The sequence below is a fragment of the Cryptomeria japonica genome, chromosome 11 (assembly GCF_030272615.1).
Source record: "Cryptomeria japonica chromosome 11, Sugi_1.0, whole genome shotgun sequence".
Lineage (NCBI taxonomy): Eukaryota > Viridiplantae > Streptophyta > Pinopsida > Cupressales > Cupressaceae > Cryptomeria > Cryptomeria japonica.
Genome location: NC_081415.1, coordinates 472,248,748 through 472,272,001, shown reverse-complemented (window position 1 = coordinate 472,272,001; position 23,254 = coordinate 472,248,748). Strand labels below are relative to the sequence as shown.

General features: G+C 36.3%; 1 protein-coding gene across 2 annotated transcripts in view; it reads left to right on the top strand.

The window, feature by feature from the left end:
* LOC131068564 (ribonuclease H2 subunit A) overlaps positions 1–15,185 on the top strand; it is a 52,538-nt gene extending 37,353 nt beyond the window's left edge. Inside the window, exons 3-8 of one of the 2 annotated variants that reach the window (XM_058003793.1) lie at positions 11,080–11,203; positions 11,400–11,487; positions 11,920–12,057; positions 12,167–12,254; positions 12,418–12,538; positions 14,681–15,185. In XM_058003793.1, the coding sequence (XP_057859776.1) occupies positions 11,080–11,203; positions 11,400–11,487; positions 11,920–12,057; positions 12,167–12,254; positions 12,418–12,538; position 14,681 (560 nt within the window). In that variant the 3' untranslated portion in view covers positions 14,682–15,185. Of the gene's footprint in view, positions 1–11,079; positions 11,204–11,399; positions 11,488–11,919; positions 12,058–12,166; positions 12,255–12,417; positions 12,539–14,672 lie in introns of both variants that reach the window. The other variant, XM_058003784.2, reaches the window with a different exon arrangement.
* Positions 15,186–23,254: the final 8,069 nt, after the last annotated feature.

The window sequence follows — 23,254 nt, the reverse complement described above, 5'->3', positions numbered from 1 at the left end:
ATATATATTTTATTTAAAAAAATAATACAAACATAAAGTACACTAAAAACTATTTTTTATTAATTTATATCATTTCAAAATTTAAAACATGTCACCTTTTAGAGATTCAAGTTAAAAAGTTAGATTGGTGTTGGCCTTTTTTTTAATAAAAATGTGACAACTTTGAACCTTCACCCTTTTCTTAGCTGTTCTTAGAAACTTCATTTTTTTTGATGGGTAAATATTGTTTTATATTGATTATGAAAAGGAAATACATTGTCTGCAAAATATCAAGAACCATACCCATCAACACCAAAAAAGCATATCACCCAGTCCTACTACAACATTCACAGTAATCGACCCATCCTACACCGACCCAACCAACTTGCAAAAACAAAGTACTCTGGATACACACTTCTTCTTAACAAACTAAGACATATTAACTCGCCTCTCTAACAGATTTCCCTTTGACATCAGCAAGTTCTGCCTGAGCATCCAATGAATCAGTCCTTTTTGCAGCAGCATTGTGACAAGAAGACTTGCCAATCAAAAGGGCACAAATCGGCTTTGTCTTGGTCGACTCCTTCGGTCTGCCGCGTTTACGCTTTGAAGAGACTTCAACCATTGATGGTGGTTGTTCGACATACGGTCCTCATTTTGCTAGCTCAACCCTGATGGCCTGTGCGTTTCTTGTTCTCAAGAACTCTTTCACTCCATTCAATCCGATTTGAGCCAACGCCCTGGGCACCTCCTTGTTGCAGTTGGCACTCCAAAGGAGTAAAGGCCTCAATGGGGGAGTGAACTCACTCACATGAAGCCCGCTTCCACCAGGGCAAACAAACCCTTCACCATTCCTTGCCATCCCCGCAAGTTTCTCAAAACCCCTACACCATTCCTCCTTAACACAGTTGCTTATCAACCAGTTCACCAATTCCTTAGCTTCCAATTCAAAACACCATGCCAAAAACATCGTGGCAATGTCTACATTTGTGCGGTACTGGAATTCTGCATTCAGGTATTCATCACCCAATACAATTTTAACTTTGTTCAAGAAATCCCGGTCGCCAAACTTGAAAATATGCGATAAGCGCTTGTCTGAAATGTGCCCCCAAAAAGCTACCATCAATTTGGAGGTCTGAAGGGAGAAATTTGGTTCCAGTATCTCTTGAATTCGGCTTTCCGCGCAGAGTAACACATAGTCTTCACTCGTATCAATTGCGAATCACCTCACCTCTATGAAACCTCATTGCTTTATCACACAAACATGCCGTCTGTTAATGTATGGTAGCTTCGGTAAGATAAATGATTGAATGAGAGATAAATGAAGTCTCTCATTCAATCGTTTATCCTATCGATAAGCTATCAGGAAAACTTCAAGCTATTTCATTTGATGATCATTCTTCAGTTGTATATGTCCAATCTACTTAATCGATCAATATCGATAATCATATCATAGCATAGTATATCGGTTTGCATTATAACAGTGATCACCGATTATTATCGGTTTAACCATGTATCCCGATTTATATTGGATATCTTCACACCAGTAAACAAATGATGATTATCAATGTTGTTATTGGGTGGCAAAGTATGCACTGCTTGGTTTGTAACTATTAGTTAGTGATTGGTATCGGTCAACTTAGACACCGATTGACATTGGTTAACATGTCACGCAAACACCGATTGGCATCGGTTAACATGCCACGTGAATACCAATTGGCATTGAACACTAAGTTACGTAGACCCTGATTAGTATCGGGTTGTTGATTAGAATAAACACCGATTGATAATTATATATCAAAGGGTGCGATCAAGTAATGTCTTGATCGGTTATGTCCATAAGACATGACCAGTCAAGGCATTGCTTGATCCTCCCCTCTTGCATATATATATCAATTGATATTTGTGAGAAGGATATTGAAATCGATAAATTCTCCTCTCACCTGCCATACAGAAGAAGATAGTCAGATTTATAATATAAATAGATAATACATAGATAGAGAGAATACAAATTAGAATACATCTTGCATATTGAATTGTAAATTGAACATCATTTACATGGTATCAGAGCTATAGTTAAATCGAACCTGAGGCTGTTCAATTTTGCAGAAAATTCAAATCAAGCATATATATTCAACATCACAATTCTTTCAATCGCTAGCGCTATCAGATTTGAAGACAGACTCGGAGGAGGTGATGACTTCTTAGCATGGAAGTTCAGAATTCAAATGATTCTAAAAGAAAATAAAAAATCATTTGTAAAAACTGAAACTGCAGAACCTGAGATTGAACCCGACAAAACAACTTGGAGATAGGGAAATGAAAAGCCAATCAAAATCATAGTTGATGGGATAAGAAATAATATTATGCCCATCATAAGGAAACATGAAACAACCTTCAACATGTTCAAAGAACTTGAAGATGCATTTGAGATATCTAATGCAAGTAGAACCTTGGCTTTAAAAAGAGAAATAAATCACATAGCCATGATCAAAGGAGAATCAGTCAATGCCTACTTCATGCGAATATCTGCCCTAAGGGATGAACTGACAACCCTTGGATATGAGATCCAAAGCAAAGAATTAACACTCATTGCTCTAGATGGGTTGCCTAGCATATGGGAAACATTTGTCCAAGGCATTAGTGCAAGGGATGAATTTCCAAAATTCGATAGGCTAAAGGCTGACTGTCTCCAAGAGGAATCAAGGCAAAATAAGAAAGGGATCAAGCAAAAGAATATAGATGAAGATCTCCAAGTTCTAAATACGAACTCAAACAAGAAAAGCAAGCAAAAACAATTTAGAAAGAGAAAAAGTCGTCACGGCAAGAGCACCTTCAAGAAGGACCTTTCTTAGATTCAATGTTACAGATGTGATAAATTTGGGCATTATGTTGCCAAATGTCCAAAAAGAGCTAAGTAAGCCACATTTGCCAAAATAGGAAAATCTAAAAGGGAAGAGGACCCTGAGAAGTATGTACTCTATTCAACACTCACAAACCAAGCATCAAACAAAGTTAACTCCTGGGTGATCGACAGTGGCTCATCCAGACACATTACAGGATTTAGAGAAGTGCTAGACTCCATGAAAGAGGAGAATGATAAGGAAGTAACTATCGGAGATGACTCTACACATCCAGTCAAAGGAGTTGGAACCTGCACCATCAAACTAAAGTCAGGGGTATCATTACAACTTAAAGGAGTACTATATGTTCCAGGCATCAAGAGAAATCTAGTCTCAATATCAGCACTGGAGGACAATGGATACAAAGTGACCTTCATGGACAACAGAGTATTGGCTTGGCCAAATAATTCATCCATCAAGAAAGCTAAAACGATTGGTCAAAGACAAGGCTACTTGTATGAGCTATGCACAGAGCCCAACTTAGTCCTAATCCATGAAACTACAGATGCTAATGAAGTTTGGCATAGAAGACTAGGCCACCTAAATTTTAGAGCTTTATCATCAATGGGAGACCTTGTCACAGGTCTACCTAAGTTAAAGCAATATCATTCAGGGGCATGCAAAGGATGTGCCCTAGGTAAAAATACTAAGGGTGCTTTTCAGAATAGTACTAGGAAAACAAGTAAAATTTTAGAGTTAGTTCATTTTGATGTATGTGGACCCATGTCTGTACCTTCATTGGGGGGATTTTTGTATTATGTAATATTTGTTGATAACTACTCAAGGAAAACTTGGATCTACTTTTTGAAATGTAAAGAATCAGAAGAGATCCTTAATAGGTTTAAAGAATTCAAATCACTAACAGAGAACTACTCAGGAAATAAAATTAAAACCCTAAGAACTGATAATGGGGGGGAATACACATCAGAATTATTTAAAGAGTTTTGTAAAAATTCAGGGATTATGAGGGAGTTAACAATACCTTATAACCCTCAACAAAATGGGATAGCTGAGAGGAAAAATAGGACAATTGTTGAAGTTGCCAAAGCTATGATTCAATCATTTATCCTATCGATAAACTATTAGGAAAACTTCAAGCTATTTCATTTAATGATCATTCTTCAGTTGTATATGTCCAATCTATTTAATCGATCTCGATAATCATATCACAGCATAGTATATCGGTTTGCATTATAACAGTGATCACCGATTATTATCGGGTTAACCATGTATCTCGATTTATATCGGATATCTTCACAGCAGTAAACAAATGATGATTATCGATATTGTTATCGGGTGGCAAAGTATGCACCGCTTGGTTTATAACTATTAGTTAGTGATTGGTATCGGTCAACTTAGACACCGATTGACATCGGTTAACTTGTCACGCAAACACCGATTGGCATCGGTTAACATGCCACGTGAATACCGATTGGCATTGAACACTAAGTTACGTAGACCCCGATTAGTATCGGTCTGTTGATTAGAATAAACACCGATTGATAATTATATATCAAAGGGTGCGATCAAGTAATGTCTTGATCGGTCATGTCCATAAGACATGACCGGTCAAGGCATTGCTTGATCCTCCACTCTTGCATATATATATCAATCGATATTTGTGAGAAGGATATTGAAATCGATAAATTCTCCTCTCACCTGCCATACAAAAGAAGATAGTCAGATTTATAATATAAATAGATAATACATAGATAGAGAGAATACAAATTAGAATACATCTTGCATATTGAATTGTAAATTGAACATCATTTACACCGTCCAACTGAATAAATGAGGCACACAACAAGTTTCATAACTTGAACATTCCAGTTAAACCATCTACGAAATATCCACGTTTAAAAAGTTTCCTTAAATGCTCCTGACATATGGGGATGATTGCCATGAAATTATCCCTTTCCTTGTTGAGATCCACCTCTAACGCTGTACGAATCATATTTACCTCGCCGCCAACACAAAGAAACCGTTGCACCATCTCTCATGCATTGAAAGGAGAGATCGCCATACTTGGATACGCATGCTCCAGCTTCGATGCACTCGCCTGTTATAAATATCCAATTTGACACCAAGCTACAAACATTCTTTGCCTGACTTAGTTTGCATTTAAGATATGCCACCTTGACAATCTGCCTAGAGTGCCACCTCATTCCTTGGGATATAGAAACTCATCCACTTAGTCATTCAGACATCTCCACTATTTGGTTTGATTGGGTGATCTTCACAAAGCTTAATCTCCCATTCTTGGAGGTCAAAGGCCGTATTAGCAAGTGCATCTACCTCTTTATTGCCATTTCTCAAAACATGAGATACCTTGTTTTGCTGAAAAGTGGAAAGAAGTCTTTTAATAATTTGGATATCCTTATCAAGCTTCCAGTTTTTGGCCTTACCTCTTAGAATAGCATGTACTATGATCTAGGAATCTCCTTCCAAATGAAGATTCACCACCCCCAGCTTGCTTGCCATTTGAACAGCCAAAAAAGCCGAATTAACCTCAGCTTCATTATTAGTTCCCGTTCCTAATCGTTGACTATGTCTAGCCATAATATGACCTTGATAATTTCTTGCCACACACTCTACACTCGATGGGCCCAAATTGCCTCTAGCAGCACCGTCAAAGTTTACTTTGATCCATCCCTGCTCTGGTGGCGACCAAGTTGCTGGACTAGCTTCTTGATGCAAGTTTTTTTGATTTCTCTAATCAACACCTACATAGGTTAGATGTTAAATCATCTTTGTATTATTTGATAACCATTGATAAGAACCCTTGGTTTCCATTGCTCTCCAAAACAATCTCATGTCATACTTTAATGGATATTCTTGTTAACTCCTAAAGTGGGGAAATTTAAGTTGACAACCTTGAAGCAACTTAATCCTTTAGTATGTTTTTGGCACAAGTAAATCTATTGTGATAATTTAGTATTCACTCTCGAAAACCTTCTTTCGATCAATATCATATTTCAAAAAGGCCAAGGAATAGAATGTAGGTGACAATGTGACATGATTGATTCTGGGCTCAAGTGTGGCGAAGGGACAAATATTTAAACAAATCTATTTGTAAATGAGAGTGACAGGAGTGCAAATATCAATAGAAGTGCTATATAGAAAGAGAAAATTGAATAATAGTTAGACACCATGCTAGAACCGCAAATTTCAAGTTTGTATTATGCATAAGTTTTGTACCAAATCCAAAAGGTCAAAAATATGCTACAAGATGTCATCTTTACTACTATTGTTTTATCCATCTAAGAAATGTCATAATACTTTACAAGTATGGAATGCAGAATGCCATGGTAACTATAAGAAACACAATTGTTTGTGTTTTGTTAGTTTGTTTCCTCAGTCGTTGTTATTTGGAAATATTGTAGAATAACTATGCAAAACAAGGATAACATTGCTAGATCTTTGCCACATGAATATAGAGGAGTTATAGCTTTGTGGCATGACCTATTGACAGTGGCATATGGCACAAAGTATTTCCATTGTGTGGCAATTCAATGAAAATCACAATTGCTCCCAGACAATCACCTCGAGAAGCAATGGTCCATAATGCAGCAAATTGTGGAAAGATGTAGTAAATTGTTGGCAACTTGAGGTTTTGTGAACCCTGGGAAAGGAACTTGAACCTATGTAACACGGGGATGCGTCCCCAACCAAATTAAGGATGTCCTCGCTCGGAAATGTCTTGGGGACATATGATCAAATGTAGGAAATGCCAAGGGATGGGTAGCCATCCTTGGGATAGATAGGGGACGTGTGGATGCCCCCTGATTCTAGGGACGACTAGCCGTCCTGATGTGACGTTTTCACACATTGCCCCATTGCAAATGGGGACCCCCACTTTTTTCGCTTTTAGGGTAGATGTTTTGCTTAGATTGCCTTGGTTTAGTAATAATTTCCTAATGTTTTCCTTTGCTTATGATAGGGTGTTAGATCAAATGTTTTAAAATGTCAAATGTCTAGGTGATCCTATTTTTGTCTAAGTGTAGACTTTTGAGCGTGATTGAGTTTAAAGTGTCTAAGTCAATGATATTTTTTGTGCCTAAGCGTCAAGAGGTCCTTTAGGGGTTGTTTTCTTGCTCCTAGGAGGTGATTTAAGTCAAATTTGCACTTTATCCCAATGGAATCCCTATTTTCTCGCTCAAATTTTGCTAAGTCTTGATGCGTAATGACGAAATTTGAAGTGTCTAGATGTTTTTGAGTGGAGAAATCATTAAATTCTAGATGAAAATCCATGTTTTAGTGGTCTAAAGGTCAAAAATCTTGATGAGGGGTGCTTTTCCCCCCAAATTTCCGATGGCCCATGATTTTGCCCCACTCAAAATCCTGATGGAGGGTGATTTTCCACTAGGAGGCTAAAACTTTGATTGTGTTGGAGATATTCCCGACGACCCACGTTTTTCCCTAGAATGCAGATGAATTGATCTAGATGAAATTCCTTATCCTGATGAAGATCGATTTTCCCTAGGGTAGTTTGTGATCAAGATTGATGGATTTTTATGTAGATGATTGTCTTGATGAATGGCAAATTTCCCCAAGTGTGATTTTTAATGAATTTTTAATCTGGATAATCATCCAGATGGGGAACGATTTTCCCCCAAAGTGGATTTTTGGACTTAATGAGAAAAATGAATTGATTTTTGGAGTCTAGATGGGAATCGATTTTCCCCAAGTCATATTTTTGACAAGTTATGATGATTTTGATGAGGAATTTTATTCCAAGGGAGGTCGTTTTTCCCCCAAAGGGGTTAGAATGACGTGTGTGGCGACTTTTCATGTGGATTTTTATCCAGACATGGGGCGATTTTCCCCAATTGGCTCAATTTTGATGAAAGTGAATTAAATTTAATGCAAATGTGGTTGGAATTTAATGATTTTTTGCCTTATAAACAATTATTTAAGGATCAACATCAATTTATTTAATAATTTGCAATGATCATTTAATGATTAAATATTTTCCTAAGGCAAATCGATTTTCCCCAGGTAAGTATAAAGGCAAGTTTTTTATCCCACATTGCTTGTGTGGTGAAATATCAAGGTGAAAACATGTATAAGTATGCCCAGCCAACATCAAAATAATATTATAAGTGTACTGATGTGACAGTTTGAAGTGTGATTGAAGGTAGCTTGAAGTGTGATTAAAATCGCCTAAGTGTTATTTAGACACCATTTTTGAAAGAGAGTTGCAGATTGAAGGGGCGATTTTGCCCAAATAGGGCTATTTTGCCCAAATATTCCTAGTGCCACCATTGGAGGGGAATTTCCAAAATTGTTGCAGGTTGCTGGTCACCATTGGAGACTTAGGAGATTTTTATGCTTGACACCATTGCATGTGGAGAGAGTGACTACATTCAGATTTGGACTTGATTCCATAGCTGGGCAAGTTTGTAACACAATTCCTTGGACACCAATGCTGGTCCTTACCTGGAACTTTCCATTTTCAGATCTGAAACTTCACTTCCAGCTGAGGCGATTTTGTTTGGACTTCATTTTTGAGGAGTTTGGGGACATTTTGTGCGGACACCATTTCTGGTGCAGGTCTGAAACTTCATTTTCAGAGTTGTCTTCTGACTGAAACTTCATTTCCTGCCACATACTTATGCCCAGGTGTGGCCATTTTTGAGCTTGGAAAGGTGAAACAACTTAAGTGCAAGTGCATGACAGGGCTGTGATCACTTCCAACCATTGATATTCATCATTTGCAGCATGTCTTCAGACTTTTGGAGGCCATTTTTGAGCTTGGAAAGGTGAAACAACTTAAGTGCAAGTGCATGACAGGGCTGTGATCACTTCCAACCATTGATATTCATCATTTGCAGCGTGTCTTCAATACATCATTTTCTGAGTATTTTCAGACATTGGAGGGCGTATTCAGACTCAGTCCTCATAAAATCAGACTTAATTACAATTTTGATATAAAAAATCAGTCACTTTTTGAGTGTATTCAGACTTCCAAGTGACATTTCCAGACTTGGGTATACTTTTTTGAGTTTCAAATCAGTCATTTTCTGAGTAAATCAGGGTGTCTTCAGACTTAATACTCAGAAAATCAAATCTGTGACAATTGTCCAGCACCTAAATCAACTATTTTTAGGGGTGTCCTCAAACTTTATACTCAGAAATCAGACCTGAGATTGCATCAAACATGCCATTTTCTGAGTTTACAGGGGAGTCTCCAAACTTTTTTATTGCAATCAGACTTGAATTAAGTCTGAAAATCAGGTTTTTTGAGGACAAATTTACCAGATTTTGATCAAATCCTTTGTATTTTCCAGAATTATGTTACATAGTTCCAATTTTCTAATTGAAATCAGAACCAAAGTTAATTCTGGAAAAATTGTTTGGACAAAGAAAGGAACATTGAAGTATCTTGATGAGGTTAGAATTTCCACTCCATCGTGTTCAAATCAAACAGAATTTTTAAGGACAATAAGCCCTGATGGGGGTCGGATTTCCACTTGAGGACAAAATTACAAAGGAAGGGACAAATCAATTCGAATGAAGATCAATAACAAAGTAGTTCCTATTGGCATCAAATTTCCACCAAGTGAAGGAAAGGACAAGGATAATGCAGATGTTTTGAGGATTGATTTGTCCGTATGTGGATGGATTTCCCACCAAGGTTGAAATCAAGTTTATCCCATAGGTGTTTAATTCAATGCTTGTTTGTTTTGCAGGACTGTTACGAGGAAGGGAAGCATGATGATCAAGGCTTGAAGAGGGTATATATTGCAAGGACAACATCACAAATGCGGATAAGGAAGATCAACACTTAAAAGGATTGGAAGAGGATTTCAAGATAAGGATTTCCAAAGGCAAAGATGTGGACTAGATCAAACATGAAGAGGACTTCACCTTGATGGTGAACAAATGAAGGAAAACAAGTTCAAGACATGAGCACAAAGGATTTCACATCAAGAAATCAGGAACTACATCAAGAAAATTCAAAGTCATAGAATGCTAAGGAGGAAATAGTCCAAGGAATTTCTTAACATAAGGATGAAATTCAAAGTATCACAAGGAATTCCAAATATCATGAGGAAAATTCAAGGATAAGTTAGTCTACAAGGCAGGCTGATGTGGCATCCCAAGCATCATTTGTTCAATCAAAGGGTACCAAGTCAACATTAATTCAAGGAGGGAATAAGTGACACGTGGCACTACATCAAATATTATTTTTCTTACTTACCCTCGTCTCTCATTGGCTAATGTAATGGTGGTTATAACAAACCCTAATTAGGGTTTCTATCTTTCGATATTGGCCATTGATCTTGAATCGATCTGAGCCATTCATTGTAATGAGCCATCTATATAAGGCTCAATGCTCTCATTTGTAAAGGTTAATTGAATAGTTGGTAGTAGAAGAGTAGATGATAGTAGTTAGATCATTGGAAGTTAGGAATAGAGTAGGAGGAGAAAAGGTAGAAATATTTGCCAAGGCTTGTAAATGGATACACTGCTTTCATTGAAGCTATCCAATAATTCTTTTGTCACAATACACCTAATTTACAAGACTAGAGGATGCAGGAACATTATGACACTTACAAGAAACACACTTACAAACCTTCTAATGGTCCATATACTCAGTTTCGTTGTTTTTTGGAAATGCTGTATGAATCTGTGCAGAAAAGTGCATACACTTTCAGGTTTGCAGGGCATAATAGAACATGAATTAGAGCTTTGTGGCATGATCACATGTTCTAGAAACTTTTGACTTCTAGAGAAATAAAATAGCACTTCTATGACATTGCTGTTTAGAAACTTTTGGCTTATAGATAAGTAAAATAGCATTTCTATGCACATAGCTGTTCTAGAAACTAACATACATGGTATAAGTCAATGAAGTTGATAGAGGGACATATTGAAATTTGATCGGAATTCTTTTATGGAGTGTAAACCCATCTTTAAGTTAGATTTATGAAGGGAAGGTGGTAATGAAGTGGCTACCAGTTTTTATTTTCTTCCTTTTCCTTTGTGATTGACATCTGCTACATCTATGACTGTCATGTATGCCATATTTTTTTGTTGACAATAATCTTATTACAATCTTTCATTATGTTTAGCAAGCGATTGAATGATTTAGCCTATCATTCTTGTGATGAAAGCTTGGTATCATGAAAGCATGCTCTTGTCTAATAACGACATAGGACCTCACACATTTGTTGTCAAATATTCTGGACAGATTCAAAAACTCTAAAGGAGGAGAAGAGAGAAGAACTGTTTGAAAGTATAAAAGCTGACGATTCCATGGGCTGGGCTGTGGATATAATTGATCCAAGAGAGCTTTCAGCAAAAATGCTTAAAAAGTGATCAATCTATCTTAAATTGTGTAAATCCTTGCAGTTTTTATCAAATTACATTTCAGTTTGTTACATCCATCAAGCAATGATGGGATGCCCTTACAACCATATTGTAATTGAATTTGCATGCAGTTTAAAATGGTCTTCTCATATTTTTGGAATAATTATCAAGAAATGCCTATAATGATGTTTTTTTGAACAGAGACAAAATTAACCTGAATACGATTTCGCATGATTCTGCTATGGGCCTTGTAAATAAGGCTCTTGCTATGGGGGTTTTAGTAACAGAGGTATAAATATTTTATGTAAATTTTGATTTTTATGACTTCCCTTCATAATTTTAATTTTTTTTTGGTAAGCTTCTAGTTGGTCATTCACCATTCTTTCAGCCTTTGTAAGTTCTTAAGTAAATGCTATGTTGTCTTCACGATGGAAGTTGGAATATAGATATGGATATGGATAAGTAGATTATGCTGTTTTTGACCAGGCAAAGCAATACTATGCTTATTAATGTTTGTAGTTTTATATTCCTGCAATTTTTTTGTAATATGATTATTTAACTAGTTTCTATGTGTACATCTTTGACTTTCTTTCTTTAAGACAATTGGCAATGCCATAATAGTGCTTTATTATGTGTTTTTCTGAGAATTCCAGTAGTCTGACATTTGTCTTCTTCTATCAATATTCTCTTTGAATCCTTTTTGTGGATTTGGTTGCTCCAGGTTTATGTTGATACTGTTGGAGATGCAGATAAGTACAAAGTAAAACTAGAAGAGAAATTTCCAGGTATTACATTTATTGTAGCTAAGAAAGCTGATAGTCTGTATCCAATTGTTAGTGGAGCAAGCATCATTGCAAAGGTGAGCAAATGATTTGAGGCTAATGCATGCATTTTAGTCGCATTTAAATTCTATTTGAAAACTTTGTGTTACCAAGGAAGGAAAGTTTTAATGGTTATCTGGATATCAGGTCACCAGGGATAAATCCTTGCGGGGATGGGTAATGGATGAGAAAGTTGAATGTATAACCAGAAACTTTGGCTCTGGATATCCAGGGGGTATATATTCTTTTAACATTTTTCTTTTCATATTGCATTTTGTATGTCTTGATTGCTCTGACCAAAATTTTTGACTGATTTTAAATTTAAATATTTATATTTTTGCTTCGTGTCCCCATAAATCTTTGTAGATCCTTTGCTAACACGTTAGTGTTATGTACAGATCCTGAAACAAAAGCTTGGTTGGATCAAAATAAACATGTGGTGTTTGGCTTTCCCACATTAGTGCGATTTAGTTGGGGAACATGCAAGTCTTATATTGACAAATGTGCTGAAGTGATCTGGTAATTTACCTGCATTTAATTTGTGCATATGATGAGGTTTGAGATAAGAAAATAGGGATCATCATGCTTAAATTATAACTTATATTGAGAAAAATAAGACAGAATATAAGAAAACCTTGAAATGTTTTATTCCATTTGTTATATTTAGTTGAATATTGGAATTTATCAGATCTTATGTCACACCATAGCTAAATTCATCTGATTTGGACATGAAAAACACTCAACGAAGTAAAAGAGAGTGCAACTTCATGTTAATTCAGAAATTTGTAATACCCCACAAAGATTGAGAGTATATTTAAAATTTAACACACAATATTTCTCATTCCACAAAAATTCTATACAATTCATACGTATCAAAATAAATATCATACTATTCTATTAAATATGGAAACATTGGAATTTAACTGCATGTAGGTAGCCATTAGGTACTAGTAATTAGTATATGCAAATTTCCAAAGGAATCAACTCTACGTCAAAGTTTATAAATCTAGTCTCCAGTCCAGATCGTGCTCTCTAGAAGAAATTAAGGAATAGAAGAGAGAAATATACAAACTTTAACAAGGGTCTTGTTGTGCCCCTTGTTGTTCAAGGGGCACAGACCCTTGGTAAAGTATGCTTGTGAAGAATTGGAACTGTAGCATTGTGACACAGAAGGGTTGAGATTGGAATTGATCATGTTAGAAAACCAAAATCCAACTTTAGATAATAGAATTGGTGTACCTTTGTTGCGTGATTGTTATAATATTCACTTAGAGTAGGAGAATAAGAGGCATGGATGGTAATTTGCTTAGATCCCTAGAAAATAGGATCAAGCATAGTGTATTAATAAGTCCTTATGACTAATGGTTTACCTTGTCATCCCTGAGAAATTCACATGGTTTATTGCATGAACTTCAGAGTTCGCCTGAAGTGCAACTGAACTAATGCTTGCTTTTCCATGCGATATTGTCCTGACACATGGTTTTCTAGGCTGTCCACATGCGTACTAGTCAACTTCTCTTCCCAAAGATCATCTTTGTTGGGTAGGCACCTACTTGTTTGCATGACCCTCTTTTTCATGTGCTGCCCCTCACTGCTCATCTCTTTCCTTGAGTAAACGGTACTGGAAGCACTCTAGAGACTGCAATATTCATCCAACAATGGCTTGTGTGATGGTTCTAACAAGAACCACCATATAATATAACAGCCATAGAAAGGTGGCAACTTTCTGGTTTCACCTTTAATGCATTTATAATTTTATACAACTAGTTCAAATTGTTATTCCATAGCCACAAATTATTTATCTGGCAATTGATGTCTACCTAGTTATTTAGTGTTCTCTTAAGCTGATGTGTTGATATGCAAAAAAATCCCTGACCCCATACATGTTAACTTGACGAAGTATGCAGGGAAAAATGGCTACCCTATAAAGTTTAACTTCCTTTGTATTATGTAACTTAAGGTTTTTAACCCACTTGTGCTCTTATTCAAGTTGGACATTTACATGATAAAGCAACTGGATGCCTATACCTACAAGTTGAGTTGATGACAATTATACATTTTCACCTATCTAAACACAGCACACAATTGCAAGGAATACTGAAACCAAAATTTTGTATTATGCAACCCTTGCCTCCATCAATGACTTTCTGTCCAAATCTTGTACTATTACTTGGCCCACTATACCTTTATAGTTTATACTTTCCCAATAGAATATTAAGTTTGGATAGAATTTCCTGTCAATTGTCAGACATTTTGGCAGAACTATGGATTTGGTGTGAGAGCAACCTCTTCTTGAGCATATGTCTGTTTATTCCAGAAAGGTTAAGTTTGCTGATGTAGTGGCTATGGTTGTCTTATCCCAAAACACGATTTAAAAAAAATGTAAGATATTCAGTTGTCCTTAAGGGTTGTAACCATTGTTGAACTCTGGATACTCAGAAATACTGTATCAAATGCTAGGACACGATGATAAGTTATTTTTCAACATGTGGTTATTTTTTCTTGAGTTTTCAGTTGCTTTCTTCTTACAATTTTCCTTTGAAGGTTACAAATCTTGTATGTACATATGGCTAATTACTCAGTTGCAGACAGTTTCTGCTTTTTGGCCCTGCATATTTTGTTTTTGATCCTTCTTAATTTGAATTGGGGCCAGGGAAGCAGATGAAGAAGACAAAGATGGAGGGAGCAATAAAGGGGACAGGAAAAAGCAACAAAAATTGAACTTCATTTCTCTAAAACGGAAATCAGAAGATCTGGAATCCAGTGGTAAAGGGCGTTTTAAATTTTTCTCTTCCAGGAAACTTCAGCTTGTTAATGGTTCTCTGTAGACTATTTTGGTGGTCACGTATATTATAGTACTGTCCTTGCTGATATCCTTTTGGTCAACAGGCAGTCATGCTTAATATAGGTGGAATATCTGACTCATGTTTTCCTGGCAGCAGAGGAACCTTAGTGTTTTATACTTTGAAATAATTGGAGTTGTATTATGTTATATAGAAAATCAAGAGGGCAACTGGCAAGTTAATGGTAGTTATTTGATCTGTCTTAACAGTTAACAGACCACAACAAGGATTAGTGGTTTTGTTATTCATCAAAAAAATGCATCGAAGTGTTGTATCTCTGTTATTATTCTAATATTAAATATAGAGATAAGGAAATTTTAACAGTCCACTATAAATCAAATTGAATGGTTTGGTGGAGGCCATTTAGGTAGAAAGACATTGTTAAAGATTAGCTTGGAAAAAGCCCTTTTGGCGTAAATAAGTAGATTAATTTATGTTATATGATCATCTTTTTTCCTTAGCTTTCTATCCTCTGAAAGGCAGTCAGGAGTCTATTATACGATGATTGGTGGGTTGTGTCAGAAACATCAGTATACACGAATATAACGATCATCATGCCTTTTCAGATATCTATGCAAATATAAAGGTAGAAACATTTTTTGTTTGTTAATGATGTCATGCCATGGGTATTTGTTTTCTAAAGCTACCTAGGGTTTAGGGACCTCTAGATCTCCAACAAGAAAAAGAAACGCGAAAACAAAATATCCAATAGTCAATAGGCTTATTGATATTTCATAGAAAACACATTATCGTGTTCACCTGCTTTATTTCCATGGTTTTTCTAAACATGATAAAGCTTGATTTAATTCTTCACTTGGGCTCTATCCTCATGTTAGTAGCCTAGTGGACTCATCTGTGCACTTGAGTATCCTAATATTGTTAGTGCAGCCTCAGTTTGCTACATCTCTGCGAACTTCACTATCATCACGTTATAGCTTTTCTTGTTCTTTTACTGTCATCTACAATTTGGTTCTTCATTTATTTGAGGGCTAGCACACATTATCCTGTGCCTTCCACTTATAAATTTGAAGGAGAAAATACATGATTACATAGAACACATCCAATTTCATTCAATTTTTGGTAGGTAGAGAGATTTTTTGAAATCATATATTTCTTCAAATGCATGTTGTTCTCAAAATATATACAGCTTGTGGATTTGCAATGTTTTCTTAACACTGTAAAGAAAAACAAACTTTTCTGTTTGATTCCATCTTCTCTATTGTAGTTACTTGTTGTGACCAATTCACACATCACCCCATTGCAAATGGGAATCCCCTCTTTCTTGCTCTCCACATCTTGTTAGTTTAGGGTTTTGGTAGTAGATGGCAATTTTGGGCTCATGTGTCTGAGTCTCGAGTTTTAATATGATCATGCCCAAGGGCTATTAGGGTTTTTGAATTTTGAATAGGATCAAGAGCGTGTAAAATGTTAAATGTCTAGGTGATTTTAACTTTGTCTAAGTTTGGATTTTTGAGCGCAATTGGGTTAAAATATGTTCAAGTCGGTGATATTTTTGTTCCTAAGCGTCAAGAGGTCCTTTAGGGGTTATTTTCCCCCCAGTTTTTATTTAGTTGCTTGTCAGATTAATTTTCTGACATGAGTCGACATAGAGGGGTTATTCCCGCTCAAATTTGAGATGGTTCAAGGGGTCCAAAATGGGTCCCCATTAAGGAGGACTAGGGTGCCACGCCCTAGTCCCGCTCTATTTTGGGGTAGGATCAAGGTGGCATGTGAAGTGCACTTTGAGCTAGATGATGTTTTTGACTTGTATGAACATAATCAGGTCTCCAATCAGGCCAAGGGGCGCAAACACTAAGACGAAGACCCAATTGTGATAAAAAATTGCAAGGGGTCCAATTTTAGGACGGTACATTTAGCCCCCACTTTAGCGGGAGTATGAGCTTACGCAAATACTCACGGTAAAGTACAAGGAGTTCAGATTGAAAGACTTTCACCACGTCAAAGAGGCAAGATACACCAAGCCCCGAGTGGACTTAGGATCTTACGACTTTAGTGATAAGCTAAAAGGGAAGATCATGAGAGAGAAAGAGAGAACCATGACTACAACTAGTAAGGTTCTCTTACTATGAGTCATGAAAAGAGAAATACCAAAAATTACAAAGCAAAGACAAGGTTCGCTAAGTAACTTTAAGTATCCAGATAGAGAATCATGAGTAGAGTGTATGTCCCCACGTTAAAGCGATTGCACATGCCTTGGCGAGAGCAATTGCTTTAAGGTAAGATAAACCCAAAAAGACAAGCACATTATCACAATAATTTAGCCCCCAAGAGAGGACAAATCAAAAGATAATGAACACAAAACACAAAGCATTGGGTGGCTTTGCTTAACTTTGGGGTCAATATGCTTTTTATCATAACTCATGTATATCATGTATATATATGTGCATAGAATTGTCCTCATCCCCCAAAGAAAGGAAACCACCATGGAAGAAGGGCACACATGTGTCTTTTGAGTCAACATGGGAGAGACCAAAAGAGATCTCAATGCTTTGCATTGTCCTCAAGTAGACAACACTAGGGACAACAAATATAAGAATAGGGAAACAAATAGAAGAAGGATCACAAACAAGCAAGAGAGGAGAGAGAAAGAGAATCCACGGTGCTAATGAAGCTAATCAAGCACGTCATCCTCTCATCGATCTTGCTGATCATTGTTTCGGGAAGGTGGACATCATGCAAGAGCAGTGACATCGAGCACAGTAGATGGAGCTATCACAAGTTCCAAACAAGGACCATGCTCTAATGATGAGTCACTTTGTTTGTTACTAGGAGTTAGGATTAATGCTTTTGAAAATTTTGCAGATAAATCATTGTCAACATCAACATATTCATATTCATCATCAAAAATATTGGGATCAATATTTTCATCATTAACAACATTTTCACCCATTTCTTCATCAAGATTAATAAAAATAGGAGCTCTAATAGGAATAGAACTTGAACCGTCATTTGTCTTAAGCATTTTGCGTCTTGGAGAATTAGGTTGAACATCTTGTTTAGGAGAAAATGGAATCATGTCAATAGTTGGTGTTTTAGGAGAATAAATGGTTTGGGAAGCAACTTCATGAGCTCTAGCATGATGTCTTTGTCGACGTTCTCTTGCACAACGGTTTCGTCTAGTTTTGGCTGAAAGTTGAGGAGGTTTAGGTTCATCAGGTATAGGCTTCTTCTCTTCTTTTAGGGAAGGATGAATTGGTTGAGGTCTTTTAGGTTGAACAATAGGAGATGTTGATCATTTCTCTTTGTAAGATGAAGGAGGATGAACCACACCATATAAAGGAGAAATGGGAGGTGTAGGAAGGAGATCAGGTCCATTACGAGGAGGAAGAATAGGTCCTTGGGAGGAAGAATTGACTCATCCTTAGGAGAAGGAACAAATTTTTCCTAAGGAAGAAGAGTATTTATTTCCTTAAGAGAAAGGATACTCTTCTCTTTAGGAGAAGAAATAGGTGCCTCTTTGGGAAGAAGATTATTTCTTTCCTTAGGAGGAAGAATAATCTTATCCTCAAGAAGGGGTATATGATCATCAAGAGGAATGCTAAGTGTTGGATTTCTAGGTTTACTCAATGACAAAATCATCTCATTTTTCCAATTTTGATATAATTTAAAGAGAGCATTAGTCTGGGTTGAAGAGGTTGGAATCGTTCGGACCAAAAATAATTAAGATAAAAATCTCCATGCCTCATTGTAGGTTGATATATGCTATGATTAATAGTTATGATTTCATCATTATGAGGAAATTTCAAACACTTATGAACAATGTAAGTGATCGCTTTCATGGAAGAGAGCCAAGGATGTCCCAACTTCACACGAAATTGATCAGATGTAGGAATGATAACACATTTAACATCTAAACATTTAGTGCCAACATCAATAGGAAGTGTTATAGAACCAATAGCAGGACAAGAGAAGCCATCAAAAACTTTAACTACCACATCAGTATCATCATATATCATTTGATGTAGTTGCAAAGTATAAAGAAATTATTTGGTTATCACATTAACCATGCAAGCGGGATCAATAAGCACTCCTCTAGAAGGTATACCTTTGATTTTTGTACTTATGTAAAGTGGGCCATCATGTGCTTTAATGGTCTCACTAGGATCAAATGTGATGCACAAGTCCTTAGGGGGTTCTTCGTTGATCTACAAGGTTCACCACATTATTAGATTCAAGGCCAACATGATTAGGAGAGAAATCAAGATGATCAGTCCCAATCACATTAGTGGAATGGGAAGGTATAAGATTAGTGAAAATCTAAAGATTTTGATTAGGAGGAGCTACAGATTCGTTTCCTTTGTCATTCACACCTGCCACAGATATGGTATTGTTATCATCAAATCTTGAATCTTACTTCTCAATGAAAAACACTTTTCAGTGTCATGACCAGGTTGACGATGGTATTGACAAAATGATTTAGCATCAAAGTAAGGTGAAGTTGTCTTAGATGGGTCAATTTGTTTGATTGGGGGAAGTTTTAACACATTCTTTTGTAATAACTAAGACATTATGCTATGCAAAGATGCATTCAAAGGAGTAAATTCTTTTTCTCTTTTAAAGTATTTAGACAAAGGAGGCACACCTGTAGTGGCTGCTACTTGAATGTTGTTGTTGTTGTCATTGTATTTGATGAATCCTTTGTTTGGTTTGAACTTCACAAACGGTTATTGAGCACTATCACCTTTATCACTCGGAGCCATGGAAGGAGATTGCTCCAATTGACTCATAGTAAGTCGATAATTTTGAAGTACTGCGCACAATTGCGGAAAGGAAGTAAACTTAGTTAAGAGAAGTTTATCCCTAATTTCTTTTTGTAAATTAGCAATAAAAATTCTTTGCATATCTTGATCAGGCACAAGAAAAGAAATCTGAGAATACAAATGCTTATATCTACCAATAAAATCAATCACTTTTTTTTTAACACATTGTTTACAATGTATTAAATCAGTCAAAGTAATTTTAGGACCAATGTTATTGTGAAATTGTTGAATAAAAGCATTAGCCAATTGTTGAAAAGAGGTAATAGAACAAGGAGGCAAAGAACAATACCATTGCAAAGCTTTATCCCTTAATGTTCTAGTAAACAATTTTGCTAACAATCTTTGATCATGAGCAAAGTCACTACACAAAGTTTGGAATGCTTTAACATGAGTTAAGGGATCACCTTTTCCATTATAAAGTTCCAATTGAGGGACTTCCACATGTTTGGGAGGGACAAACTCTAATCATTGGATAATGGGCTCACTACATCAAATGTGGGCACATTATACTTAGATTGATTCATATAAGCTATTTGTTGTTGTTGTAAAGAGGACATTGTTTGAGCTAAACTATTGATGGTAGCTTCAGTAGAAGGATTGAAATTAGACATGTTAGATTGAGAGGAAGGAGTAATATTGTTGAATGAAGGGAGAGATTGAGAATAAGGAGGTGGGACACTATGATAGGTAGGTATTGGAGACGACTGGGTAACAAATGGAAGACTCATAGGAGGATTGAAGAAATTGTGATTGAAGGAGTTGTCCCCTTGACTAACATTTATAGGTGGTGAAGGTGATTGGGTAACAAGGGGAACACTCATGGTAGGAGAAATGAAAGAAGAAGGATTGGGCCCCCATGACTAACACTTGTAGATATGCCATTTTGTGTAGAGGTAGCAATGATGTTTGATGTAAAGGTGGGAACACTAGCCATAAGAGTTGTCAAAGGAATGCAATGATTAACTTGACTAGGAGGTTGTGTATAATGTAGGGCTTCAACACAACTCTTCATGGGCATAATATTAGAATCAACAATACGAGCAATACCACACAAGATATCAACACCATGTTTATCACTTTGAATCATTCGTTTTAATCCTTCAATCAATGGGAGAGCTTCACTTTCCGGGTATTCTTGACTCATCCATTGTTGAAGATTGTCAAATTGATTGTCCATCTTTGCCAATTGGCCAAAGAATACCCTAGTTAGTGATTCCTTCTTATCATGAGAATTATCAAGAGGATGAACGAGGATATCTATAGGATTGGAAGAACCACCAATATCCTCATTGAAAAAGCTAGCCAAATTAGGCTCCATCTCCTCGGTAATTAAACCTTGGGCAGCCTTAATTCTACAACTTCTTCTCACAGGGATACTATAGGTAGGACTAATAGTAGTAAAAATCATGTACTAAGGGAGGGAAATTAGAAATTTGAATTTGGTATTGTGAAATTTGAATTTTGGAATCCAAGTCGCAAAATAATTGAATAATGCAAAATTTTTAGGAAAAATGATTACCCAATCAGATGAACAAATTGATTGAAAGAATAAAGAGCAATAATGCAATCTCCTAGGAAATTGAAAATGAAAATTATCCACAAGAGACCTGAATTTTAAAATTAGGTCCAAGTGGAAATAACCTCTTAATTTTTAAAATTGAAAATTGAAAGGAGGAAAGATTTAAATTTAAAATTAGGGTTGCCAAAAACTAACCTCTTAATTTAAAATTTAAAATTTTGAAATCTTGAAATATTGAAGAAATCAATTTAATTTTAAAAATTAGGGTGTATGTAATTAACCCCTTAATTTTTAAAATTTAAATTGAGAATTGAAATGTTAAAATTGAGATTTGTCTTCGACCTTAGGGCGACCTAAAATCAATAAAATTTCACTAATCACTGGAGTTGAACAGTAAAATACAGTCAAAATAGGCTCCCGAAATTTTGGGAAAAAAAATTCAGGACCATGTGTAGGGACTAGGTGGCCTCCTCTTGGTTCGACCAACTTTTCGCCAAATTTTTGAGGAAGCAAGATATTATGATTTTAATGCGAATTCCAGAAGGATATGGAAATTGGAGATGTCTAGATATGCGAAATCAAGCCTTGAAGGTCGAATTAGGACACACTTAAAATATGTAATGAGATAATTAATTGAAAGAAGGAAACAAAAAAGGGCACACTCAAGGTTAAGGGCCAACTTTTAGAGGGGAAATCCTCTTTATATACCTACGTGTTAGATTAATTGACTAATTTTTCGACATGAGCCGACATGGAGGGGTTTTTCTCGCTCAAATTTGAGATGGGTCAAGGGGTCTAAAATGGGTCCCCATTAAGGAGGATCAAGGTGCCATGCCCTAGTCCTGGTGAGGACCGAGAACTTATATAATTCTGAAAATAGGTTATTCGGATATTTTTTCCATGATATTGACTTCAAGTTTTGTACATGTACCATGTCTAAATTTGGAATTGGCATGAGGAAAAAACAATTGAAGATAGTGCAAGAGGAATTCAATCCGGATTCCCAATTGTCCCCCAGATGAAAGGGAATCACAGATACGAACATGGAGTTCTTGAATATGGTATATTTGAATGAAGAACCAGTTTGCTTCTCTGCTTTTTGTCAATATCATGAAGAGTGGCATATACCATGTCGCTGGGTTTCCTCAATCCATACAGTGCAGTGAGCTTGTTCCTGGAGTGTGCCATTGAGATTTGATGGCTCAAAGTCAAGGAAAGGATTAGGAGCTGGGTTTGAATTAATTAGTCCCTCAGGGGAGACTTATTTGGCCGCTCATAGATTGCAATTTCCATGTACGAACAATGTTGCAAAATATGAATCCTTAGTTCATGGATTACTGTTAGCTATCCAAGAGAAAGTGAAGATTTTACATGTGTTTGGAGGTTTAGAAGTTGTAGTAAGACAAGTGTGAAAGCAATATGTCTGCCACAAAAAAAGATTGACAAGATACCGCAATAGGGTATGGGACCTCATTGAAAGCTTTGATGCTTTTAATATGAAGTCAATATATAGATCACAAAACCAAGTGGCAGATGCACTTGCACAAGCTGCTAGTTCCTTGGCACCCATCGCCATGGAAGGATTGAAGAAGTTTACAATGGAGCTAGTATCGGTTCCATCCATACCAAACAATGTTACCAATTTCCATGTATTTGAAGATGATAAGCATATATTGGATTTTCTGACTAACACAAATATTTTCTTAAGTTAGATTATTGATGAAGAGGAAGCCAAAGAAGCAAAATATGATCCTGAGGGCATCCTGAATTTGGAGACGAACACTATTCCTATGGGAATGGTAGAGCTAGAAAGGATATTTGATCGAGACAAGATGAAAGTAGAAAGACCACAAGACTCAGAGGGAGGTGCTTGTGAAACAATGAATTTAGGAAATGATGAAGAAGTAAAGAATGTTTTCATAGGGAAAGAATGCACGACAAGTGAAAAAGAAGGCATACTTAAGAACATGAGAGACTTTCTCGATGTAATTTCATGTGGATACGCTGATTTGAAGACATATGATACATCAATCAATACACATACAATTCCCTTGAAGCCAAATAGTAAGCCATTTCATATAGAGACAGAGTC